We start from the raw sequence: 27,860 nt of genomic DNA, 5'->3' as shown, positions 1-27,860 counted from the left end.
TGGCTTTTGGGTGGCATTGACATATATTATCAAAACCAGCCTTAAGTTACAAGGTAGTAAAATAATACCTACTTTAAAAAAAGCTGCAGACAGCCTCTACTTCTTAACCACTAATCCAAGTAGTTCCCCAAGACTATTTTCTGAATCTCTGACACAGGAAAGGAGCTCTATTAATGCAAAAAAAAAAAAAAAAAAAAAAAAAACCCTGGGAGACAGGATACAAGCTCTCTTGTCTGGTACAAAGTTAGGGTCGTATGTTTTGGACCATTGTATAACACTGATTTATTCCATGAGTCAACTAACAGTCACTGAACACTTATGATATGCTGGGTTCTAGATTGGATTCTGGGCAGGAAATGAAAGAGAACTTGTAACTGGTAGTCCATTGGGGGAGGTAGATATAAACAAATAATATTTAGATATGGGATAAATGCTGGTTTTTAAAGTGCTATAGAGGCATTGAATTGATCATTGAAAGCTTCATTTGATTTATTATAAATATTGTAGCTTTTAAAATTTGGTTTTAGTAAAATGAGACAAAATAGTCATTTATTTACATCTCAAAATTCATTGAAATAGATGGGGGGAAAAGTTTTCCAGATACCTTTTTTGATGTTCTTTATTTTCCTGAATAGATGAGAAATGGTTCACAATCATAATGTCCATCTTTATCTCAACAGTTATTATATAGAAATGTTTAGTAGATCCCCAAAATAATGAAGAAAGTATTGGCAGAAAGGGCTTGAAAGACTTTCTTGCTAGCATGAAGGTTTTTCTGGGCATCTGATCCACAGATTTCTCCATTATGACTAGTTCCTTTAAAAAAAAAGAAAAAGAAAGAAAAACAGATTGAAAATATGCAGGCACAAATGCCTTGGCAGCCAGGGTCAGTAACTTGAATCTCAGTTGCATTCAGCACACTTCCTCTGGCTGGGAAGATGGTTTTCTGGAAAAGATTAACCTGAAACTGACAGACAAATTATATAGTTGAAGATATTCAGGTTTTTCTGAATTGTTTTTAGATGTTTTGTTTTCCCCTTTCTGCCTTCCTAAGAGAAGGCTCTCAGATGCTTTTTATCTGTGGTCAGTTTAGCTTTGAGGCGCATACTTCTACTGTCTTGTAAGAAATAACAAAAGTCACTTACAATCTCAGCATCACATCTCAGTTTTTAAAGTAGACTACCCAGTTTTTTTCAAGAGTAGTTTTATAACTACAGCCATACAAGTCTTTTCCTTGATAGCTAAATGGGGTCTGGATCCATGTTTACATCCCCGTGTATGCTAAGGAGTTGAGATGTCAACAGTATTCCCATTCATTGGTTCATGCACGACCTCTCTGCCAACTTCCTGTTAATACACCTAGTAGCACACATCCTACACTCTGCGCACAGGTGCAGTTGAGCCAGTCTGTAAGTTTCATTTTGCCACTGCTTCAGGATTCAGGAGCCCAGTGTGATTGGATTCAACGTTCAAGAAAAAATTTTAATCATTCAGTAATAATTTTATTACAGCCTAAATTTTCATTTATTTGACAAAGTCAGCATTAAAAATCTGGTAATTTCTTGGCAAATCAAGTAGTGATTAAGTGTTTTGGTGATTCGTCATTTGTCCACACATGTTACTAAGATTTAAGAATGCAATAGGCAGTCACTATGCTATACACCTGAAATTAATACAACGTTGTAAATCAACTATACTCCAATAACATTTTCAAAAAAAGAATGCAGTAGGCAAATTCAACTTAATTCAGCAAATCATAATTGAATACCTGTTTTGAATGAAGCACTTGTGATGAATTGGTGTGGTAAGGTTAGAGTTCCTGTAATCTGACATTTTGCAGATAGGGGCTCTAGGGTGAAGTATCTTACCCTGGATTGTGTTCCTTAAATGTTAGTTGAGTTATGGGTGGTGGTTATGTACTCTTTCAGTTTAAAAGGCATTCCAGTGGGAGCTTTGATTAGAAAGGTAATTTGACACTATATGGTGGTAGGTCTTGAATGCAACTCTTGGAAGTTAATTTGTAATGAAAACCTAGTAAAGATTAATTTTAAGTCTGGAAATAATGTAATTAGAGTAGTGATTTGAAAGATTCATTTACAAAGAGTGAATAAAATGGATAATAGGAAACTCGGAAGAGAAACCAAATTAGAAGGCTCTGTGATAATTCAGGCAGGAAGGCTAATTGTCATTTATAAAGTTCCTGCTGTTTGCTAGACTCCTTCCTAAGCACTTTACATGTATGTATTTACTCATTTAATCCTCTTAATAATCCTATAAGATAGGTTATTTTTAGGCCCATTTTACAGATGAGAAGACGAAGGCACAGAAGATTAAATAAAGTCCCAAGGTTCACAGCTAGTAAATGTCAGATTTTAATTTAGGCCGAACAGCTCCAACCCTAACCTTAGAAGCTATACTATGGTTTCATTATTCCTGTATATCCTGTATCCATTTTCCCTGTAACAACTATTTGCAGTGTTCATACCATTTCTCTCTTTTCAGATGAGGAAATGGAGCTTAAAGGGCCTAGGAAAATTAACAATCTGAAAATGAAATTTAAAAGGCAGTTCCATTTACAGTAAGATCTAAAAAACTTAAATACTAAAGAATAAATCTCACCAAGGAGGCAAAAGACTGGTAGGCTAGAAACTACAAAACATTGATGGAAAGAAATTTTTTAAGACCCAAGTAAATGGAAGGATATCCTGTGTTCATGAATAGGAAGACTTAACATTGTTGAGATCTACAGATTCAGTGCAGTCTTTCTTCCAAAACTTCAACATCCTTTTTCAGAGAAATGGAAAAGCTAGTCTTCACATTCATGTGAAATTTCGGTGGGCTCCAGATAGCCAAAACAATCTCTGAAAAAGAAGAACAAAATATGGGACTCACATGTCCTGACTTTGAACTTTCTACAAAGCTACAGTAATTAGGTGGTATGGTACTGGCATACAGACAGACATATATAAGCCAGCGGGACAAATAGAAAGAAAGGCTCACATATGTGGTCAGTTGATTTTTAATAAGGATGCCTAGATCAGTGGGGAAAGCAAAGTGTTTTCAGCAAACTGTTGCTGGGAATACTGAATATTCACATGCAAAAGGATGAATTTGGACCTTTACCTCATAATATATATAAAAGTTGACTAAAAATTGATCAATAACCTGAACTTAAGAGCTAAAATTATTAAGCATCAAGAATAAAGCAATGGGGAAAATCTTCATGACATTAGATTTGGCAGTGACTTCATGGATATGAAACCGAGAGCACAGGTAACAAAAGTAAATAAGTAAATTGAGCTTCATCAAAATTAAAAACTTCAGTGCATTAAAAGACATAAGAAAGTAAGGGAAAAAAAAAAAACCCTATAGAATGGGAGGAAATATTTGCAAATTATGTGACTGATAAGAGACTGACATCCAGAATGCATAAAGAACGCCTGCCTACAACTCAACCGACAAAAAACAACCCAGTTCAGAAATAGTCAGAGGACTTGGATAGACACTTTTTCCAAAGAAAATGGGCAAATGGCCCACAAGCACATGGAAAGATGCCTGCCATTGTTAGTCATTAGATAAATGCAAATGAAAACTACAGTGAGCCATTACTTCATATCCAGTACGATGGCTGTAATACAATAAAATGGAAAATAAAAAGCCACACATTGGTGAGGTTGTGGAGAAATTGAAACATTTGTGCGGTGTTAATGGGAATACAAAGTGGTGCAGCTGCTGTGGAAAACAGTCCATCAGTTCTTCAGAAAGTTAAACATAGAACTACCTTGGAAGCGGGCAGTTCCACTTTTAGGTATATATCCAAAAGAGTTCACAGCAGGAATGATAGCAGTGTTCATGGCAGCATTATTCGCTGTAGCCAAAAGATGAAAACACCCCAAGTGTCCATCAGCAGATGAACAGATAAACAAAATGAGGTGGCTGCATATAATGGAATATTATTCAGCCACGAAAAGGAAATTTTTGATATATATTCCACAGCATGACTGGAGTTAGAAAATATTATGCTTAAGTAAAACAAACCAGACCCTGAAGGACAAATATTACAGAAGTCCACTTAATATGCAGTTGCTTGGATAGGCAGATTCATTGAGCTAGAAAAGTAGAATAGAGGTTGCCAGTTGGATGCAGGAGTGAAAGAACGGGAAGTTATAATTCAGTGGGTTCCGAGTTTATATGCAGATGATAAAGCTTCAGGTATAGATAGTGGCGAAGGTTGCAGCAACATTGTGAATGTATTTAATGCCACCAAATTGTACACTTCAAGTGGCTAAAATGATCAACAGTATGTTATATACATATTATCATAGTTAAGGGAGTTACCCCCCAGAAAAAGGAAATTTCCCAAAATCATACCAGTTTGTAAGAAGTGGACCACAAATCCAAGCTGTCTGACTCCAAGGCCTCTTGGGAATAAAGAGGATCAGTTGTGTCTCTCCTGGATGTTTCTGAGGATCTACCCAAAATCAGGAATACTGAAAATGGAAAGTTCATGTTTTTGTATCTAAAGCAATTTGGTGTATCTGTCTGAGGCCCTAAAGTTTTAAAATCTAAACATTTCAGCTTAGGTAAGGGATGACTCCTGTGGGAATTGGTCACGTTTTAGAAAGATTTGTTTTTGTTCAGTATTAAAGGGTAATAATTTTTAATGGCAAAATCATCACTGTTACACAGACATAAAATGAACACGTGTTAAAGATTTAAATGAACTCATTTATTAATGAGAGAAGCAGTAAGATCGATCTTAGTAAGATCTGGTTCCATGGAGAATTCAAAACATAGACATCTATATAGGTGATCAGGAATGCTGAAACTAATTTGCAAAACCAGCTTCTTGGGAAAGGGAGAGGACAATACTGTTTCATTTCTGTGGACAGGAGTCATCTCTGTTACTGTTAGTTTCCTACAGCTTACAGGAAAATAGCTGAAAGGCACCAAGGCACAGCCTGGAAGGACACACTGGACGGCTCGCCCAGTAGTCTGTGTTTTGCTCTTTTCTAAGTCTTCCACGCTTTTTTCTAACAGTAGTCATAGATAGGAATCTGTATGTGATGGCAGATGAGTTGATTATTTTCAGTCAGGAAAAAATAACCTCTAAATTTGCCACCGGGCTGCTTGTCAAGGAACTCCTGAGCTACAGGCAGCTTTCCTAAACCGGACTTCAGGTAGAACAAAACGTGCCCTTGACCAGACATCCAGAATCCCGAGGCTGTCTGTGATTTACTGTGGACGTCAGGAGATTTGCTCAATCTTCCATCCCTTTCCTGGAGTATAAAATGAAGGATTGGACCAGACTTTTTACTTTCTGCCTAGTTCTTAAATTTTAATGGATCGTGGTTCCATTCTGTACTTGAATTTCCTGACACTTCCTGAATTCTGCTAAGCTTCAGAATGAGATCTGGATGTTCTTGGGGACATCGTATTAGTATGACAGGAACAGGTAGCATTTGTTCCTTCGGAGAATTAACCCTCTGTGTCTTAGTCACCCCTGTTACTTGATTGCTGGTTGCAGTCAACAGTATTGTACACCCCATCCTCTCCTTCATCCCTACCCCAAAGGAGTTAAAAAAAAAAAAAAACTGTTATTCATGAAAATGAATACTTCTTTCACAATCTAGAAGAAGGGGTTTGTTTTATGTCTATACCACAAAATGTAGCTTTTGAACTCATGAGAGGGGGCTAGAGAGTGTAGCATATGCTTCAAGTTAAGCTGAATATAGAGAATAAGTGATACCTGCAAGGTTCTGTCTTGAGTAAAGGTGATTGTAGATAACCTGGGGCTGTGTGTGGTAGGGTGGAGTTTTCTTTCTGCCACGTTCTGGGAGTAGCGGTTGGTGTTGGTACCTGTTCTGGCCTCTGCTACTTTCTCTTGGTTGGATCACTTGCTCAGAGACACCATTTGCTGCAAGATTTGTTCAGAAGGTAAGAAACTTTTTTAAAAACAAACAAGAAAGCTACTGGACTTTGCTGAGGTATTACACCCCTCTGTTCTTCCTCCTGTCCTCCTCCTCTCTTAGGACCTTCCTTTGTCCCTCCTTCCCACAGTGATTCTTTGGCACTAGGGCTTGTTTATGTAAATCATGTTCCTCTGATGGGAAAAGTGGTTGGGAAATATCACGTGATCGTGTCCTGGTGACAGCTGCTTTGGAAGGCTGACATCCCTGCTGTACCCCTCGTGCCCCAGGAGTTCTCAGCTATAGAATATCCTTTGGTAGTAGCTGTGGTGACATCGGGTTTCACCCTTGCGGTACCAAGGTCCACATTTGCTGTGCCAGCAGAGCAAGTACCTTGCAGGTTCAGCTTCTGGTGCTATCTGCTTATCTGCTACCTTCATACCATTCAGCCCCTGACCACCCTGGCTATGTCCTGAATTAGACTCAGGACGGGCTGATAATACTGATGAGAAACATGGGGCAGAGTCTTGAGTCTTGATATCTTTTTCTATTTTCTTAAATAGAATAGAAAAAATAGTTTATGTCATCCCCTACAGTCATGTGTGGTCAAAGCCCTGTCTGTGGGGCCCTGGGTGGGGTTGGGGTGCAGAAAGCATTTTGTTTTCTTCCAGTGAAATGGGCTATGGAGTAAGACATGTGGGTCTTAGAAGTCTGTGTTAAATACTGCTCTATATAATTCAGTTTTTCATTTATGAATAGTAAAGCTTTTAGCATTATCAAATTCGCCCAGCAACTCTCTAAGGGTTACTATAGTTGTTATGGTTTTACTGATTGGAAAACCAGATATGGAGAGGTAAAGTAGCTTTTTTTAAGGCCAACTAGGAAGTCAGAGCCAAGATTGGAGACTTTTATTTATTGACTATCTCATCATGTAATCTTAACCTGATAACTCAGGGAACAACTTGTATTAACATTTTGTATTGTATAACTTCATTCTTATATACATTTATATTAGTAAGATTCATGGCCTAGAAAATCCCATGGACAGAGGAGCCTGGTAGGCTGTGGTCCATGGGGTCGCGAGCAGTCGGACACGACTGAGTGACTTCCCTTTCACTTTTCACTTTCATGCATTGGAGAAGGAAATGGCAACCCACTCCAGTGTTCTTGCCTGGAGAATCCCAGGGACGGGGGAGACTGGTGGGCTGCTGTCTATGGGGTCACAGAGTCGGACATGACTGAAGTGACTTAGCAGCAGCCGCATGGCATGAGAAATTTTACTCATCTTTCCTCCATTTGATGTTGTTTCAAAAAGCTTTTCTTGCATCACTTAAAAACACTTAGGGAAAAAAATTATTAAAAAAGAACACTTAGAAAGCAGTTTTAGTGACTGTATAGTATTTTATTAGATCCGTGGGTGTACCACAGTTTACTTAATCATGCTCCTAATGGTGCGTCTTTATATTGGATCTAATTTTTGCTGTTAAAAATAGTGCTACAGTGAGTAGATTTGTTATCTAAGCATTTGTTTAAAGTTAAAGATAGGTTCCTGAGAAATAGAATCACTGGGTGTGAGATTATGAATATTTAGGAAACTTTCAATATGTTGACAAATGGCTTTTCAGAAAGATTGAACCAACTTTTATTTCCATAAGCTGTAGTATTTGAGATCTCTCCATTCTCTTTAATGTTGAAGAAATGTTTTGTCATTTCTTAAACTTTATTGATTACTTTAATCTGGTAACCAGAAAATATAACTTGGCTTTTATAATTTAAACTTCTTGGGCTTCCCTGGTGGTCCAATGGCTAAGACCCTAGTGCCAGGGACCTGGGTTCAATCCCTGGTCAGGGAACTAGATCCCACATGCCTCACTGCAACTAAGACCCAGTGTAGCCAAATAAATAAATAAAAATAAATATTATTTTTTTAAAAAGCTTTTTGGTGAAATAATCATTTTCTCATGTGACTGTTACCCGTTTGTTAAGAGCCACTGTTTACCCCAAGATCAGGGCATAGAAGACAGTTACCTGTGCAGCTCCAGCAGGAAGGACCTGTGGGCCAGGGTCCTGGTCTGTTGCTGTTGTTTGCTGTGCCTCAGAAAGTCCATCTGGCATGAATGTTGTAATCTGGGGCAAGGCCAATCACGAGTCCCAGGGACGCTGCCACTGTCTTCTCCTGGTGCTGATCCCTTCTGACAAGGGAAAACGGGGCATTTGAGTTGAGTACTGAAAGCTTATTCGAGGACTCAGGGTTCAGCTCTAACCTGGGCCTGATTCCTGGAATGGCATGTTGGTGAGATGACGTTTAATGAGGAATCAAAGTGTACACTCTGTGAAAATCCATCTCCTTGCTCGCTTTGTGTTCCCCAAGGTACAGTAGGGGCTTCCCTGGCGGCTCAGTGGTAAAGAGTCCGCCTGCCAATGCAGGAGACACGGGTTCAGTTCCTGGGTTGGGAAGATTCCTGCAGAGGAGTCTGAAGGAGGAGGAAATGGCAACCCACTCCAATACTCTTGCCTGGAAAATCCCACGGACAGAGAGGAGCCTGGTGGGCAGTAGTGCATGGGGTCACAAAAGAGTCAGACATGACCCAGCAACTAAACAACAACGGTGTGGCAGATGGCCCGTGAAATCTGGTGCCAGCCTGTCTTTCCTGATTGGCTGGCACCATTTCCTTGACATGAAGCTTTAATTCTCTAGGCTTGTGTTCCATGGTGGAATATTTGAAAGCACAGATTAGTTCTAAGTTTGTTGGTTTTTCTTTACCCAGCTGCTGTGCCTAGAGCCTGGAGTGAATGGCCATCCTTTGCGTTGTAAGGTCTAGTCGCATTAGAAGTAGCTCTCCCCACCCCCACCCACTCTGTGCCCAAAGCGCTGAATTCACTACTCCACTCGGAAAGCAATGGGATGTCCCAAAGCATCGATTACATAAATGTGGATTGGCTTTCACCCATCCAGTTTTCCTTCCTGCTGTGATGGTGAATTCCAGACTGGCAACTGTAATCAGATCTCGGGAAAGCCCGACACAAAACACAACAGGTTAAAGAAGCTTGCAGCCTCTTCTAGGCATCAGCCAGAGTTTCAGAGCCCTTCATTTTAGTGTACGGTAACCTTAGACAGTAGTGCTTTTTTTTCTGTGCATTGACTTTAATTAGGCAATGACACCTGCTTTCCGTTCCGCTCTGAGATCTGCGCATAGCTAAGCTGTTGGTTAAGTGCTTTCCCACCCTCAATCGCCGACGCTGCCGCAGGCAGAGCAGCAGGCAGAAAATCTCCCGCGTGCCGCCGAGCAGCCCAGGAACTGCTCGATCTTGTGAGGCAGATGAGTGAGCGCTGTGAGAAGCTGGAAAGATCAGGGAAGACTTCTCAGAATCTGATTGAGCCAAAGATCAAGTGACATCGCAGAAGTAGGACTGTGAGATTATCTGTAAGTTAGCACCCACACTCGGGATACAGTGTGTGCATTGCACTTGGCAGTCTACAGAGTTTCCTCTTTCATTCTTTGTATAAAGTCAAGTAGCCAGCAAGCAGGAAAAAGTCTGAGCTGTTGTCCATTTGCACTCATGATTCAGTCTTGAAGAGGAGCCCTGTAGGGTCCAGCAAAAGAGTAAGCCAGCAGAGGCCTTCACCCTGATGTTATAAGGCCGCAAGACACGGGGATCTCTTGGGGACACTCCAGGATGTGTCCAGTTATCATTGGAGTCTAATATTATTGAACATATTCAGTAGTCACTTTTGAAAAGAAAAGAGTAGAAAATAATTTTAAATTCATGAGGTATCAGAGTAGAAGGATCATAGGAAAATTAGAATAAATACATGTGAATATACAATGTTTAGGTGACTTTATAATTATCATGCATTGTATGTTAATATATACAGTAATCATCTCCAGAAAGAAGGGTATATGTAAAGAAAGTAATAAAAGAAAAATATTTTTAAAACACTTTGTGAGACAGAACAAGAGCTAGAAGAATTATGACAGAACTAAAGGAAAAGAAAAGCAGGGAATGAAGCTGAATAGAGCCAGATATTTCCTGCATTTTTAAACCTCTTCTCATTTTCTGTTTCTGGCTATAGACGTAAGTAACATTTTTCTTTACTCAGAGTGAAATTACAAAGACCAATAGAAAAGGTCTGCTAGGGCAGCTGGCTCCTGTTCCCGGGATGTCTAATCCCAACCACAATGAGTCAGTCCTTTGACAAGATGTCAGCAACCAGGGCTCTTAGGCAGGTAAAGGAAATGGTCCATTATTATAGGGGTTTCGAGCCAGGCTTCATGTTCTCTTACCAGGCACTGACAATTATATTTGTTTTTATTGGAAAATAATAACCTTGGAGCTGAGCTGTATGTTTACGCAAGAGGCATTGCTTCTATGGGTTCTGTCATTTCCAAGTTCTCGTTGCCCGATAGAAATGGGACAGCCGATGGAACTCCTCTGAAGAGGGACTTGAACAGTTTAGATTGTGTTGATTTCACAGAGGACCATGCACGTTGATCTGTGCATCTGACCCTTGAGAGTCTGGCCTCTCAAGGCCAGCAGTTGAGGAGTACCAGGCATTGCTCCTAGCTTAATGTAATGGTTGAGAAGAAGACAGGCAAGGTTGCTGCTCTGCTGGGGCTTACTCTTTAACAGGGGGAGATGAGGGCAAACAAGTAAAAGTGCTGAACAGAGCACCGCTCTGTGTCATCCTCAGGGGCTCTTGAAAGACTAATTCTTCTGTTGTGTTCCACAGATACACAAGGTGCATTTTTGTGCCTTCATACATATATAAAGGTGACTGAACTACTAGAAATCCACTGATGTTTACTGATAATGAATTTTCATCCTGCACGTCTCTGAGTGTTCTTAAGTAAAATTTTCTCCCTTAGGTTGCAAAGAACACATCTTAGAAGATGGAAAATCCAGCCCTGTCAGTGACACTACCGACTTGGCCCTCCCACCTGAAATGCCAATTTTGATTGACTTCCATGCTCTGAAAGACATCCTCGGGCCCCCTATGTATGAAATGGAGGTGAGCATTCTCGTTTCTTCGTTGATACCCACCTGTTAACTCTGTTGGTTGCCTAATAGATTGGGGGAGAAATATGTTTGGCTGTTTGGTGAGGCTGAATTTCGTCTTCAGATTGGAAAACTGTTTTCTCTCTAGTATTAGATGTTGGGACTTAATGTGATACGAGGGCTGCCCAGGTGGCGCTAGTGGCAAAGAACCTGCCTGCCAGTGCAGTGCAGGAGACCTGAGAGACGTGGGTTTGATCCCTGGGTGGGGAAGATCCCCTGGAGGAGGGCATGGCAGCCCACTCTAGCGTTTGTGCCTGAGAATCCCATGGACAGAGGAGCCTGGCGGGCCACAGTCCTTGGGGTTGCAAAGAGTCAGACACGACTGAAGCGACTTAGCACAACACAACGTGATAATACACATGGCTTTTGCAGAGCCCCAGAGACCCTGCCTGGGTGCTCTTTTAGAAACCCAGTCTGATCTTATTCCATTTTAAGAACAGTGTCTCTGACTTTGCTCCTCAGAAATTCTGTATTCCTATTTATGTGCTTTAATTAAGGATTCTTCCTCTGTGCTATCAAAGGCTGGGCAGAAGGCGGTAGGGAAACAGCCTAGTACATAATACCTAAGGACATGAGCCTGGCTTTAGCTTCAGGCTGCTCTAGTGCAGACCAGATGACATCTTTCAGGATCTATTCTCCCATTGTTATTACTAGTTCCTTTCAGGCTAAACCCACGAGCAAGTCTCGCTCCCCTAACCATCCCTCGTAGCGGGACGCCGAGCCATAAAGGCCTGGGAGCAGAACTGAGTCAAAGCAGCTGGGTGGATATAGGTATTTGAAGCTGTGATTACTGAGGTATGGTGATATATTTCATAGGATGCTTATATAAGCTTTCATGAAGCAGTTACTAGGAAAATATGTATGTACTACTGAACTTCCTGGCATCTTTCTTCAGAAGCTTTCCCATCACCTTTTCTGTATAAAGGAAAAAAAAATTTCAGATGATATATCTGGTAAGTTAAGCAGAAGACAGTCTCCCATCCAGCATTTGAAACCACTACCAGTAAATATGATTTTCCTCAAATCTTAAAACTGAGGGGAAATAGTTCCCAAAGCAATCAGCTACAGGAACACATTTACTCTTGACAGTAAATGCGGTCCTGAACAGTAGAATCAGAAACATTATTTTGCTTATTTGAATTCTTAAGATACTGTGGGTTTAAATTTTGAAGTGTTGAAAGAAGTGGAGCAAAATGTATCTTGGTTGAGAAAGCTGTTTCCTGTTCCGAGTAAATCCAGTGATTTTGTGAGTGACAATGGAGACAGGTTCTGCTCCCGCATGTCCAGCAGGCTTCTTGCTCTTGGCTTTCAGAACAGTCTGTGTCAGTCATCCTTTGGGAATTTACACCAGAGCAGTTAATAAAAACAAAAGATGGCTCCTTGTTTCTGTTGCATAGACCCTTCTCTCCCAGCCACATTTGCTCCTGTTAAGTTTGGAAACATTGCTGACATTCTTGGAGCTTTAGCGGAGAAAGAGCCGAAGGACAGAAAAGAGAAATTTTTATAAACACTGCTTAACAGCTCTGTTTGATATCATTACAAAAATGATTTTATTTTTCTTGTAGCACCTGAGCTATTACCTATGAACACTGTTACCATCATGAATCCTGTAGCCACTTTCCCGTCTATAAGGAGCATCTTAGAATAGGAGGTCTGGTATCTGGGCGTTGGGAACATTTTGCTCATCTCTTCCACAGCTGAGAGAATTTACACTGGTGCAGGGGGTTTCCTTCTCTGCCGCTAGCGGTCTGATGATCCTCACCTTCTGCCTCAACTTTTGCATCTATGAAATAAAGGTTTATGGAACATTTCTTTGTTATCCACAAGGGCTTTCTTTGTGCTCGGGGTCGTCCAGTTTACACACAGGAAAAACCTTAAATGAATCACGCAAAGTCACAGAAGGTGCACTTAGTGAAGCCAGTCAGCCAGCTCAGATCCAGCATTCTTTCCACTCGCCTACAACACCCTGCAGCCAAGTTGACTCCTGCCCTTTCCTCTCTGCCGCAAAAGAACTGCTTGAAGTACAGCAATGTAGCAGAAAGGCATACCTGCTCTACCTCAGAGTTTCACTTCTGTTCTTACCAACTGTGGTGCTCTGTTTTGGACTGGGAGGTATAAATTATAGAGTTGTTAGAAAATAGAGGAGTTTTAAAGTCCTGGGAAAAAGGATGCGGCGTGAAGAGCAGGGAGCCTGGGAAGAGGCCCTGAACAGTTAGGGTCACGTAGGAGAAGAGGAGCCTTCACCGCAGAGAGAAACAGGAGCAGGCCATCAGGTAGGAGCAGGACGAGGGCACGGCGCCGCCATGGAAACTGTCTCGGGAGCGGGGAGCGTGCGGCTGCATCTGCTGTCTGGGTCCTGGATCTGACAGCGTGGAGGGTGTCACAGGGAGGGAGGGGCGTGAAGAGGCTCTGGACCGTGCGGAGCAGAAGGAGGTTGCCGGGAACTCCTTCTGCAGTTTGGCGGACCGCACACAGGTGAGGTGGCTGGGAGGGGCAGTGGAGGTCAGAGGGAGGGGTTACACCTGGCAGCCTGTTTGCTTATCAGAATAATCCCATAGAGTTGGACTGAGTTTGCTGGAGAGAGAGATGGTACCCCGGGGGCAGAGTCTCTGGCAAAGTGCTATGGGAGGAGGTATCTGTGATGAAGATCCCTTGTGCGACGGATGATGGAGGAAGGGCCAAGGAAGAGATGATAACACTGGAGCAGAGGCGTCTCGGTGCCCAAGGAGAGCGGTGAAGCTGGGACAGAGCTGGTGGATAACATGAGGATAGTAGAGTTGGTGGTCTTGAATACAAGTGAGCTGGAAGGACAAGAAAGTGAGTGGTCAGGGAAGGGAGTGGTGGAATTCAGATTTCAGAGGCTGTATGGCTTCTGCTGGTAGTCAGAACCAGGGTAAGGGTGGCTGGGTTAGGTTGAGGAGTGTGTTTGGGGGTCACGGGGGTGTTTAGAGACAAAGAAACCAGGCTGCATGAGTCTCAGGCGCTTGCTGAAGACGCCCAGGGTGATGGCGGGACTCAGGGTGGCCAGAAGGGAGAAGAGTGGTTTTGAATATAGAAGGAGGTGGGCAGAGTATGAAGACGGGAAATCCAGCCACCATCAACAGGACTTGGCAGGAGGAGGAAGAGGCCTGTCATTCACAGGGATGAACCGCTCCCCCTGGACTGTGCTGGCACCATCTGATGCAAGGGAGTGAGTTTTTAGAAGCTGGTGAGTTAATATATATAAAGTACCCTCGATAGTAGCTGTGTGGGTGCATTTGTGCTGTCGTGTCCGACTCTTCGTGACCCCATGGACTGTAGCCCGCCAGGCTCCTCTGTCGATGGGATTTCCCAGGCAAGAGTGCTGGAGTGGGGTGCCATTGCCTTCTCGAGGGTCTTCCCAGCCCAGGAATTGAACCCGGGTCTCCTGCATCTCCTGCACTGGCAGACAGACTCTTTACCACGGAACCGTCTGGGAAGCCCACCGTAGTGCCTATTACATGCTAAAAAGAATGAACAAATACTGGTTTGTGCAACCACCATGGACCCTAAAAACACATGTCTAGTCACAAAAGTAAAAGTCCCTGTGACTTCTATTATAAGCCTCATTATTATTTGCTTTAATAACATGACCATCCCTTACTGAGCTTTCAGTTCAGTTCAGTTGCTCAGTCGTGTCCGACTCTTTGTGACCTCATGGACTGCAGCACACCAGACCTCCCTGTCCATCACCGACTCCTGGAGTTTACTCAAACTCACGTCCATTGAGTCGGTGATGCCATCCAACCATCTGTCGTCCCCTTCTCCTCCTGCCTTCAATCTTTCCCAGCATCAGGGTCCTTTCCAATGAGTCAGTTCTGTGCATCAGGTGGCCAGAGCATTGGAGTTTCAGCTTCAGCATCAGTCCTTCCAATGAATATTCTGGACTGATCTCCTTTAGGATGGACTGGTTTGATCTCCCTGCAGTCCAAGGGACTCTCAAGAGTCTTCTCCAACACCACAGTTCAAAATCATCAGTTCTTTGACACTCAGCTTTCTTTATAGTCCAACTCTCACGTCCACACATGACTACTGGAAAAACCATAGCTTTGACTGGACGGACCTTTGTTGGCAAAGTAATGTCTCTGCTTTTCAATATGCTATCTAGGTTGGTCATAACTTTTCTTCCAAGGAGCAAATGTCTTTTAATGTCATGACTACTGTGCTTTACTTTTATTGAAGATGAGTCTGTAAAACTATGTCAGTACCAAAAATCATTACTGACCTAGCAAACTAACAGTGAGGAGGAATGACAGGAAGGCACACTTCTGCTTGTGTTACATTCCTTTAGAATTCTCTCAGCAGGTTGGAAAAGGAGTTTCTGAACAAATGAGAAACTTCATCTAGGTTTCAAATTTAGGAACAGTATCATTAGTCACTTTTTCATATACAATAACAAGATCAGTTAAATCCACTTAAAAAAAAAAAAGACCTCCCTTTGTTACGAGTTTTTAAAAATGGGAGAGAGTGGAGCAGGTGCAGGTGCCCAAGGAAGTCTGGGCTTCCCTCTCCCTGACTGCTTCTCAGATCACTCCCCAGGGCAGGCCTGGATCCAGATATGGAGGATTTGGGAGGGGCCCAGCTGTTGAATCTTACTGAGCTAGTCAGTTATGAGATTGCTATTAATAATGGTAAACTTGGTTATGATTACTTTTATTCATTATGTGAACCTCTTTGGAGTGAGATGAGACTCTTACTTTCATTATCATCCTAGCGAAGCCAAGAGAAGCCTCCACATGATTAGATACACACACACATATACATATATGTCTATATCTCCATATTGATATACATACAAATTAGATACATTACATAAATATACAATCCTGCAGTTCATACTCCCCTCCCCCAAAAAAACAAACCAACATATGAAGAGTTCCTACATACCTCTGGGGATCGCTGTCTTAATCCCACAGATTGCAAATATGGTGACTCAGTCAGAAGAACACATAAATTCTAGGGTTTCCAGGATGCATTTGATTTTCAGCCTCAGAAAGCCAGTCATCCAAGCCACGAGTCTGGTCCAGTCTGCTACTCCTGACAATCTGTCATCTGAGTGTTTGTGACTCCATTCATAATGAGTATGAAAGCCTCCATGGTATATGAAAAGTCCTTATCCAGATGTCACCACCCTTAGGAAAAACAGTAACAAAGAGAAGAAGAGACTAGACATGGAGATTTTAAAAAGCACCCTGAATAGAATGCAGGTGAATTCCAGGAGAGACCATCCACATGCTTCCCTTGCAGACAGTCAGCTGCTAGGAATAAGCAGCGTGCGTAAACACTGAGGAAATGCCCCGTGAGTTCCTCCTCCATCCCTCTGGTTCAGACCTGCTGTGCCCCACACCCCCGTTAAGACTGCACCGACGCTGCCCTCGCCTGGCCCACCACCAGTCAGTTGTGCCAAGGAAAGGCCTTCCTTACTGGAAGCATCTGAAAGCGGCTGGCTCTCGGCAGCACTGGTGTCGGGCCAGACAGGGCTGTGTCACACTGCTTCCAGAGGCTGACCCCAGGGCCCCTGCAAGCTGGAAACGCTGCCGAAACACATTTACAACTAGAAAAATCAGATATTCCTCCAAAGACTTTACAGAAGTTGGCAGATGGAGAGCTGCTGTGGTGACAGCTCTGGCAGGAGGATAAAGTATGCCGTATGAGCTATAACAGAAACCATCGTGTGGTGTAACCACCACCACGGGGCAAACCTGCACACATACACAGCCGTCTGACAGCGCAGGTTTTGCGTTCAGTGAGGCGCTGTGCTTGTCTTTGGAGAGAAGGCCCACGATATCCTGTCTTGAGTCCTTGGCACATGCTGGCCTCTCTGCTGTGAAAAGGCATCCTGGCCTTTTTCTGCCCAGCAGACACCTGCCCCAGCTCCCCAGACACGGGCCCTCGCGCCTGAAGGGCTCTCTGTAGACAAGCACTGGCTAGATCCTCTTGCTGCCTCCCCATGCTGGGGAATTAGCAGCCCCTTAGTCTTTGTGGTTAGGCAGGTAGTCTGTCGCGGCCCTGAGGTTTTGGTTTGCTATCCCTGTGATCTGTGATGGAGCCTGGAGCCAGATGCTAGTAAAGCCCCGATGGATGAAGGAAAAATTGCATCCCTCCAATGGCCACAATAGTAACTAACCAGGTGTTAAAACTGCAGGTGTTGGTCTAGGCGTGGAAGGGTCACAAAGAGTTGCATGTATTTACTATTTTAGTCAAATATCAGTAAATATCACTATTGAGTTAATCAAGAGGAAAGAATAGTGAAATTGGCAGTGATTAGATGCTCAAATGCTCCTTAAATACTGCTATCACTGAAGTGTTAGGAATGCAACCATACTTTATAAGACATATCCTATCATTAACTTTATTAAATATTTTAAACATTTCCTCAGTTTGCATATTTACATGATTGATAGAATTGTTACAGAAGAAACTGACCATTTCTTTGAACAAGCTTAAGTTAACAGATAAAGGAAACTGAAGTTTGAAGGGAAAGTGAATGACAAATGAACTTGAGATACTCATGTTCCAGTTTGACATTTAAAGGGAAAAATGTTCTAAGCATCAGGCTGAGGCCTGTCTTAGCTAATATAATTGATGATTCCGCAAACCAGTAATGGAGTTAGAAACTGGTAGCAAAGCACCAATAGATAGAGTTTTGAAATTATTGTCTTGAATCTCATTAGGGAATTCTATAAAATACAAATTGTTCTATACACAGTTTAAGATGGCTGGGAAACTGCATTCAGGAGCAAGAAAGAGCATATTTCTCATCTTTTAAATTCATATTTACTTGTACTCACTATTTCTGAGGGAAAAATACATAGAAAATGGATGCTTGGTAGTTAGAGAATTGTTTATTTCAGAACACATGACTTTGAAGAGTATGACTCCAAGTTCTTGAGTTACAGATTCCTTTTTTCCAATATGTAATACTATATATATACATGGTTTGGGCTTCGTGGGGTCTTAATTGCTATACTCTTCATTGTGGTGGGTGGGCTTCTCTCTAGTTTAGGCACGAGGGCCCAGTGGCACTGCGGCATGTGGGGTCTTAGTTCCCCGACCAGGGATCGAACCTGTGTCCCCTGTGTTGGAGGGCTGATTCTTAACCGCTGGACCACCAGGGAAGCCCCTGGATTCCCGACTGTTATTGGCCTGATCGCGAGATTCTCGGTTTGGTAGCAGCTCCTGCCCTCAGTTCCCCCACCCCTGTACGTGGTTGAGTTACACAGATTCGTCACTAGTCCCATTTCCAGGTCACTATTAGAACACTTGCCATCAAGCTAGAATGAGGTGACTCTGAGCCTGGATGGTTTCGTTTTGGCCACGTGTCCTTACCTACCCTCCTGCCTTTCAGTGAACTATGTACCAGTTACTTCTACCCAGAGCAGCATGACTCCAGTAAATGGAGCGTTTGGCTTGGCTTCTTGAAGCAGTGTGATAATCAGCATGAATCTTACTCTTGATGCTTTGGGCATATTATTTTGACAAAATGAGTTTTGAGGATTTAGCTATTTTAAAAAGGGGGGAATTGTTCTTTTTATAGCTAACAGTTGTGCAGTATGGTTTTTCTGTTAAATTAGCACAGGATTAAGTATATTGAGGATAATTGTTTAGGGCTGGTTAGGGTCACTGAGCCCTAGAAAAGAGCCATGAAGTAAAAACAGGAACCCCTGGCAAGTTCCCACCCACTAGGTGTCATTCAGGTATAGAGAGTTGCTTTTGCATTAGCAAGAACAAGCCTTGTGAACAGTGTTATAAACAGTTGTTTCTGTTTTCCTTAAATAGCATGGATCTTCTGCACGTTGTTCTTCTGTATCTTTCTCCTTGAATAGATGCAGAACAGGGCAGATGCGAAGGTGAAATCCACGGTGCACAGCGTCAGCTCAGCCATCACTGCAGCCTGGTCTTCCCAGTGTCTAACTTATCATTAAATACAAAATTTAAATTTAAATATAAAGCCAACTTTAAATATAGGTTTTTCTATTCACTATAAAAATAAGTGCCCAACAGCTTCAAAGGATTTCACACATCCATTTAAAATCAGGATTTTCAGCATCTAAGCCCCTTGGAAAAGGAGGGAGCATCCCCCAACCAGCCCTTTAACCAGAAACTCAGCCTATAGACTCTGCCGCACCTGAGAGAGGTTACCTCTCAGTGGAGAAATCTCATGCTTGCATTAGTGCTGGGTTGATGTATTGTGCCCAGTTCCTCTAACATGCATAGCTTCTATAGGAAAAGAAATTTGAAGGCTCAATGTGTGCAGTAAAAGTTAACATGATTGTTTTTCAGCTGTTACTTTTTATGTTTTCATAACTTGGATGTGTTAGCCTGTCTGGCTCGTAATCTCTGGTGAGTGACACAATCGGTTTGAGATGGCAGTGAGAGCTTATTCTCAACACTAGCGAGGGACTAAGCGGATTTGTTGATCTAATATAGATTGCTGTGTCTTGGGTTTGTTCAGATTTATATGGACAGCTTCTGAGAATTTTAAAAAAAGGCAGTGAGGCAGCATGGTGGGCCTCCAAGCACACAGAGAGGACCCAGCACTTTACAGCATCTCTGCAGCAATAAGGAAAAAGTAAAGATGAGTGGCGGAGAAGTGCAATCCAGGGGTTTTAATAAGTACCTTCACCCTTGGCCTCTGGAGTTAACAGTTCTCAACAGCATGTTTAAAAAGAGGGTAGCAATTTCATGATTGCCTGAAATGAAGTTTGGCACTAGAGTGTTTTTAAATATGCAGCCTAATAAAAATACTGAGGTAAATAAAACGATTGTGTTTGTGCCTTGAAAATTAGGGCATGTGGTGCTTAAGCATCGAAGTCACTCATACGTACTTTAAGGGAAAACTCTTTATGATGAATGCCAAACGTCCTGATGTGGCAGAAAGCCTGTGTGACTCCAAATTGAGCGCAGTAATAAGTTCTTTGAGGTGCAGCGTACGCTCAGGTCCTCTGAGGGGGAGCTTGCCTTTGTGATTAGGTCAGCCTGAAAAGCATTTGGCTCTTGCTGACCTTACTGTTCACTTTCCTTCCTTCTCCCAAGGTATCTGAGCGTTTGAGTCAACCAGGAGTGGCGATCGGTTTGGCTTGGACTCCCTTAGGTGGGGAAATCATGTTCGTGGAGGCAAGTCGGATGGATGGCGAAGGCCAGTTAACTCTCACCGGCCAACTGGGGAATGTCATGAAGGAGTCTGCCCACCTCGCTATTAGCTGGCTCCGCAGCAATGCCAAGAAATACCATCTGACCAATGGTGAGTGGCCTGCCCCAGGGTGGGGGCAGGGCTGGAGGGCGTGCTCAAAGCTGTGGGCAAAGAAGAGCCTTGGGATCATGACCCAGGAGGTATCCCACAGTTCTGAAACAGAGATAAAGGAGAGCTTTAAATGATCACTTTCACCATAAAGCACAGACCTTTGCTTTTGAACTGCAGTGGAAATTCTAGTTCCCAGTTGAGGACTGTTTGACTGGAACCTGAGCTGGAAACTGATTCCAAAAGTTTGTTTTGATTTTCCTTCTACTTGGAATAGAATGAAGCTGTTCTTCCACACCCCAACTTATACTGCCCACTAATATTTTGAAGGGTGTATTTACCCCAAACATTCATTTTTATCTCTTTGATTTTCTTTTTTTCAGAGAAAGAGAAAACCGGTTTAATTTTTCTACATCAAAATCTTTTTTTCCTTTCTTAAAGCTTCTGGAAGTTTTGATCTTCTTGAGAACACAGACATCCATCTGCACTTCCCAGCTGGAGCTGTCACAAAAGATGGACCATCTGCTGGAGTCACCATAGCAACCTGTCTTGCCTCACTTTTCAGTGGGCGGCTGGTGCGTTCAGATGTAGCCATGACTGGTGAAATCACACTGCGAGGTCTTGTTCTTCCAGTAAGTATGAAAAAGCCTGTTTATATGGTTTTTAAATTTTTTTTAATTTAAAATTTTATTAATAGTATTTCAATATCTAAATTAATAGTGGTTTGCTGTCTTCCTATGAATGGCTTAGTTTTAAATACATATTTTTTATATCTGCAGTTCAGATTTTAACATTTCGATCAAATAAAGGAAAAACTGATGATTTTCCCCATGTTTTCCCTTCCACTAAAAAAGAAAACTTGCTGACAGGAAAAAATACCAGTCTGGTTACCAGAAATATTAGCTGTTTAGATGAAGATTTGAGGCTTTGCTCTAGTTAATGAATTGTGAAGTATATAGCATATGTGTGAAATAGGATGGTGGCTGTGTATGTTGTTTTGGCTGCACGAGTCTTCATTGCAGTGCCTGCGCTGGTCTTGTGGAGCGTGGGGAGTATAGTTGCGGCGGCAAGCTTAGTCACTCCATGTGGCATGTGGGAGTTCAGTTCCCTGACCAGGGATCAGACCTGTGTCCCCTGCATTGGAAGGCTGATCCTTCACCACTAGACCACCAGGACAGTCCTGGACGGTAGCTGTTTTTAAACTTCACGCCCAGTTCTCACCTTTTGAAATTCCTGTGAGGCCTCCTGTCCTCCTGTAGATAACTTAGATTACTGTAATTGATAGATTGGCAGAAAAATTGATAGAAAAGAAGTAGTGCAGAATGGAAGTTTGTAGTAAAGACTAACCATTCTTAATTGCTAAACGTTGAAAAAGTTCTGCACATATGAGGCTTTGGGGCTCCAGCCTATCTGGCAACTACTTATAAAAACACTGAAAAATGCATAAAACTTGAGACATCATTTAGAGGTTTAAGTCATTAGGTAGCAGTACCAGTCTGCATTAAAGTTTTGGCAGGTTTGATAGCAAGCTGAGAAAAAAAGAAATGTTCTTTATTCTGGGAACACCTCTGCTTTAATGAAGTAATGGTGAAAGTAGGTCATAGAATCACCAAGTAAGATCACTAAAAATGCCCTCAGTTCTCTGGGTTTTTAAATTTAACTCAACCAGGAAGTCATATCTGAAACTGTATTTATGTTCTATACTCAAAAGGAATGTTGCTGTCTTCTCTTCACACTGCCCCGGAACCACTGCATTTCTAGTGACCTGGTGGTTAACACTAGCTGTACTACTAAAAGGAAATGAGCAAGTGCTTTACTAACCATAAACTCTTTAGTTTCCTAGTTCAAAACGGTAAGCTAAGTGAAGGAATAAATTTTAATGGTCAAAAATGAGTGGGGAGCCATCAATCAGTGGGGAACTTCTTCTAGTTCAGCCAACTTCTAGAAGATAAAAGTATCCCCACTGATGTAACAGGATTGGAGGTAGAGACATTCTTCCCTGCAGGAACCTGGTGAAAAGCACTGGCTCAGAGCCAGAAGGTTCAGACCAGGAGAACAGGAAGGGGATGGGAAACAAAACCCAGGGCCTTCATTGAAATCTCCACAGAACAGACGGCTCTTCTGCTAGGCCCCCTGCACTCAGAGCACATCGCACCCAGGTAAAGGCTTTCGCACCCCCAGGGGAGGACAGCGACAGCAACTCTGAGGAAGCCTTCAGTTTTAAATTATTACAAGCAGCATGGAGAAAAGCAGCAGCACTTAAGAAGGCCTGCTAAGCCTAGAGAAAACATAATTCAGGAACAGAGGCTAAGACAAAGCTCTTGAATTTAAAATGATGGTTTTAGGAATTGCTCAAAGAACTATTCAGAAAAAAATAGAAAAAAAACCATCTGACAGATCCAGCATCTAACTAAACTGAGAAAATGGAGTAGGACAAATTGTCAAGGAAATAACAGAGCATTCCCCAGAATTGAAGGCTGTGTTCAGTTTGAAAGGACCTAAGAAAGATTGAAAGGACCACCTCAGAAAAAGGATTGCATCTTCATGACTTTCCAGTCACCAAGGACAAAGCTTACTCATTGATAACACTAGATATATAGCACCTTTAAGACCCTGAGAGAAAATGATTCTTAATCAAGTCTTGTATACACAGCCTTACTGTCAGTTAAATGTGAACGCAGAATAGACATTGCCATACATTCAGGGACTGAGTTCATCTCACACACTCTCTGACGAAGGAACCTTGAAAGTGTATTTCAGCCGCATAAAGCAAAAGCCTGGAAGGAGTGACAGTGTGATAGGGTGGCAGGCGTGTAGCAGGTGGGAGGCGGCTTCCAAGGGCTGTCCCAGGGATTATCTCTATTTGGTACCTATTGCTGCATGCACACCACCCCAAAACAATAGTTACTCTTAGTTTCTGTGGGGCAGCAATTCAGGGGAGGCTTAGTTGGGCTCTTCTGGCCTGGGGGCTCTCACTGTGTGGTCGCTATACCAGCCCGGTCTGTAATCCAGAAGTTGACTGGGGCAGGGGGATCTGCTTCCGTTGCGGTTCACTCATGACTGAGATTGGTCCTTGCCGGCAGGAGGCCCCGGGTCCCCACTTTAGAGCCTCTCCCTAGACAGCTGGGGTGACCTCAGACACCTGAGCTACCTGCAAACAAGACTAATGTGAGTGCCGAAAGGAACAGAAATATAAAAGGGAGTCATGGACAGAAGAGGTGCTCGTACCTGCCAAAAATTAAGAATTTTCAAAAAAAAGTTTAGAATTTTCCATTAATAGGAGAAGGAACTGGCAACCCACTCCAGTACTCTTGCCTTGAAAGTCCCATGGACAGAGAAGCCTGGTAGACTACAGTCCATGGGATCACAAAGAGTCGGACACGACTGAGCGACTTCACATGGTGCTAATTGAATGTAAAGAATATACTATTAACCCTTTTAGTGGCTTTCTCAGCTCAAGCTCTAAGGAAATGGAAGGTGATTTGGATGTTTTAAAATAGCAGTGAAAGAAAGGTGGTTCAGGGTTTATCTCAAGGCCTGAGGATGATCATAAATAAACCTCTTCTCTCCTTACAGGTGGGTGGAATTAAAGACAAAGCGCTGGCTGCACACAGGGCGGGACTGAAGCGCGTCATCATCCCTCAGAGGAATGAGAAAGACCTTGAAGAACTCCCAGCCAACGTCCGGCAGGATTTGAGTTTCATCACAGCAAGCTGCCTGGATGAAGTCCTCAATGCAGCTTTTGACGGTGGCTTTACTGTCAAGGCCAGACCTGGTCTCCTAAATAGCAAACTGTAGCCCAGGTCGCAACAGAATTTTAAGTTACAAAGTGCCAACAGGTACTGACATGATCTTATTTGCACCAATAGGGGTAAAGCAAAATGTCCCTAATTTGTGAACATAATCACAGCAGCAACAAGCCTCACTCAAGTGGTGGCTAGTGTTTATTACAGAAATGTTAATTTAATAAATTGATTAAATTGGAATTGAACTCTTGTCTTGAATGGGCTCATTACTGTCCCGAGCAAGTTACAGAACAGTGGTTTTCTTATGGTTCCAAACAGATGTCTCTGTATTACCTGAGAACTTGTTAGAAATGTGAACTCTCAAAACCCATCAGCAGACCTTCTGAATCAAACTCAGGGGATAGGAGCCAATCTGTGCTAAGCCACCAGGTGGTTCTGGCGTGTAGTCACGGTCAGGAACCGTTGGGATAGACCATTACCTTAGCAGATGCACCTATGGACTTTATTGGACCCTCAAAGCAATCAGAAGGGGAACTGAGCAAAGGTGAGACTGTAGCCAGCTATTGGTCTTTGTTGGAGTGTATTCAAGTGAAGCAAACTCTGACGAGGTCTACACATCCCAATATAGGCCCCTTCCTTGCTGAGGGGAGTAACAGAGTGGCCTGTGTTGGCTCACGTGACGGACACACCAGCCCTAAATGTCTGTGATCTTAGGGAAAACATCCAGAAGGAGGCAGCCGTCCATCCGGGGATGGTCCCCAAGCTTGGTGTCCTGACTCCTGCCACCGCCCCTTGTGTTCCTTGCTTGCCCATGCCAGGGCCCAGTCCTGGCAGACTTGTCTTCTGTGACTCAGCCCAGGATGCGGGTCTTGTGAGATGCGGGTCTTGGACTGAGTCACGGGAGAAGACAGGTCTACTGGAGGAAGCCTACCAGCACGGGTCACTGGCGCAGGTGAACAAGGAGCAGAAGCGGAGGTGGCAGGAGTCACGAAAAGACAGGCAGGAGATACTGGAAGAGGCCCTGATGCTGGGAAGGGCTGAAGGCGGGAGGAGAAGGGGACCACAGAGGATGAGACCGTTGGGTGGCATCCCCGACTCGATGGGCAGGAGTTAGAGCAAGGTCCCAGATTTGGTGATGGGCAGGGAAGCCTGGCGTGCTGCAGTCCATGGGGTCGCAAAGAGTTGGACAAGACTGAGCAACTGAACTGAACTTGAGGATATGAGTAACTTCTACGTACTAGCATTTGAACTTTCTGTATCTTAGTTTTCCTTACCTTTAAAATGCAGATAATTGTACTCATCAGTCCTACTGTAAAGATAGTTAGAATGCAATAGAAAATAATGTTGAGCAATTTCTAATCATCATTCCAGCCAGTAATGGATTTTAGAATCTTATTATTACAAAATATAACAACAGACTTGTAAAGATACTTTGAAATTTCTTGGATAAGACTGTGTTAGTTGCTCAGTCGTGTCCAACTCTTTGCAACCCCATGGACTGTAGCCCGCCAGGTTCCTCTGTCCATGGGATTCTCCAGGCAAGAATACTGGAGTGAGTTGCCATTCCCTTCTCCAGGGGATCCTCCTGACTCAGGAATCGAACTCCTTTCTCCTGCATTGCAGGCAGATTCTTTACCATCTGAGCCACTAGGGAAGCCCTAGATAAGAATAAGGTGTACAAATTACCCAAATACTGTGCTCAGACCTGGTAATAAAAATCTGGTGTTCTGGGAAGACAACAGATCTGGGACTATGGCCAGTGGTAGCAGGTACCAGGGATTTTGAAAACATTTCATGGACTATCTTGTCACTACTATGAATGTATTATTTCTGCTCAATCATCTTACAAAGTAGGAAAAGAAACTATGATGTTGTTTTCAGCAACCAGAGGGAGCTAATCCATACCCACGTTGCTCTGCCTTGTCCCACCCAGTGGTGCAACATAGCACATTTTACAAAGTGGAAATTCTCTGTATTCTTCCTCAGAAGTTCTGAGCATGCAACTTTGTGCCAGTCCTTCAACAGCAGCAGCATCTTCCATGCCCTCTGACTTTGAGCATCCCTTTCCTTACTAAAGGAGCTGACCAAGAAAGTCTGTACATGTATGAAACTAACAGTATGACCTTCCATTTCTCTAGCATTGTTTTTGGTTTGTCGTTTTAAATCTAAGCTTCTACTTTTTAAAAATTATGGCAAAATTATTTACCATTTTAACTTTAAAGTGTATATGGAGTTGTTAATTACACTAATGTACAGTCATCACCACTGTTATCCAAAACTTTTTCATCATCTTAAACTGAAACTCTGTGTCCATTAAAAAAGTAACGTCACATCCCTTCATTCCCTAGGCCCTGGTAACCACTATTTTGTCTCTAAATTTGCCTATTCTAAGTACCTAATGAAGTGCAATCATATAATAAATATCTAGCCTTTTGTGCCTGGCCTATTTCACTTAGCATGTTCTCAGTGTTTATCCATGTTGTATCATGTATCAGAATTTCGTATCTTTAAGACTAAATAATATTCCATTGTTGGACATACCACATTTTATTCATTCATCTTTTTTCTGCCTCTAGGCTATTGTGCTGTGAACGAGTGTCCACAGCACTTGTCTGAGTCTGTTTTACATTCTTTTGGAAAGGTGTTTGAGGAACCCAACCCATGTTTCCCACCACAGCTGCATCATTTGATATCCCCACCGGCAACACTCAAGGTTCTTATTTCTCTACATCTTGCCAGCACTCACGTTCATTATTTTTTCAGAATTATTTTTGGTTGCACTGGGTCTTCTTCACTGTGCTCAGGCTTTGTCTGGTTGTGGTGTGCTGGCTTCTCTTGTGAAGCACAGGCTCTAAGCGCACAGCCTTCAGTTGTTACGACGCAGGCTTAGTTGCCCTGTAGCATGTGGAATCTTCTGGGACCAGGGATCGAACCCTGCCTTGGCAGCCAGATTCTTACCTGTTGTACCACCAGGGAAGTCCTATTTTCATTATTGGTAACGACCATCCTGAGGGTATGAAGAAGCATCTCATGGTTTTCATTTACATTTCCCTAGTGACTAATAGTGGGCTTCCCTGGTGGCTCAAACGGTAAAGCGTTTGCCTGCAATCTGGGAGACCGGGGTTCGATTCCTGGGTCGGGGAGATCCCCTGGAGAAGGAAATGGCAATCCACTCCAGCACTCTTGCCTTGAAAATCCCATGGACAGAGGAGCCTGATAGGCTACACCCATAGTATTTTTCTTCTTTCTAGCAATGTTTGTGTTTCCCATAGACCCTTTATGTCAGCTGGGTTTTTTGAGAACGGCTAACTTAAATTTCAGTTCAGCAGGCCTACAGGCAAGGGCTTGTTAATCAATGTACTTATCCAGCGCTCTCTTGCTTTTTATGCATGGGCTTTTAAAATTTTCGAGTATGAAAACTATATAAAACTTTTAAGTGCCTTGGAAACCAAGAAATTTTATACTGCTTGCGGCACACATGCTTTTTACTTTGCTCTGAGCCTTCTGCTTTGAACCTTACTGCAAACCATGTCAGACATCTTTAGTGGTTTGAATCACCTATATGCAAATACAATGGAAGATGTCATCACAGTGAGTAATCCTTTTTAACATCTATTTACACATCATTGGAAGACCCTGATGCTGGGAAAGATTAAAGGCAGAAGGAGAAGGCAACAGGGTCAGATGGTTAGATGGCATCACTGATTCAATGGACATGAACTTGGGCCAAAAAAAAAAAAAATGGTGAGCCTGGTGAGCTTCAGTCCACAGGGTCATGAAGAGTTGGACATGAGTTGGCAACTGAACAACACACATCTTGAACCACAGTTAAGGTCTTCTGACTATGTGAGTGGTATTTAAAGGATATTAAACATATCTGAATTTTTC

General features: G+C 42.8%; 1 protein-coding gene and 1 long non-coding RNA gene across 2 annotated transcripts in view; one reads left to right on the top strand and one right to left on the bottom strand.

The window, feature by feature from the left end:
- The window catches only part of LONP2 (lon peptidase 2, peroxisomal), an 81,428-nt gene extending 57,207 nt beyond the window's left edge, over nucleotides 1-24,221 (top strand). Inside the window, exons 12-15 of the mRNA XM_018061964.1 lie at nucleotides 10,778-10,920; nucleotides 20,022-20,229; nucleotides 20,668-20,858; nucleotides 23,803-24,221. Coding sequence (XP_017917453.1) covers nucleotides 10,778-10,920; nucleotides 20,022-20,229; nucleotides 20,668-20,858; nucleotides 23,803-24,024 — 764 coding nt within the window. The 3' untranslated portion in view covers nucleotides 24,025-24,221. The remainder of the gene's footprint in view (nucleotides 1-10,777; nucleotides 10,921-20,021; nucleotides 20,230-20,667; nucleotides 20,859-23,802) is intronic.
- Nucleotides 206-8,337, bottom strand: LOC108637963. The gene is made up of 3 exons (XR_001919441.1): nucleotides 7,938-8,337; nucleotides 5,750-5,917; nucleotides 206-4,490 (listed from the first exon to the last, which is right to left on the bottom strand). It is a non-coding gene; the product is annotated as an uncharacterized LOC108637963 (long non-coding RNA).

Source organism: Capra hircus, chromosome 18 (genome assembly GCF_001704415.2).
Source record: "Capra hircus breed San Clemente chromosome 18, ASM170441v1, whole genome shotgun sequence".
NCBI lineage: Eukaryota > Metazoa > Chordata > Mammalia > Artiodactyla > Bovidae > Capra > Capra hircus.
This window is presented reverse-complemented; position numbering and strand designations above follow the sequence as displayed.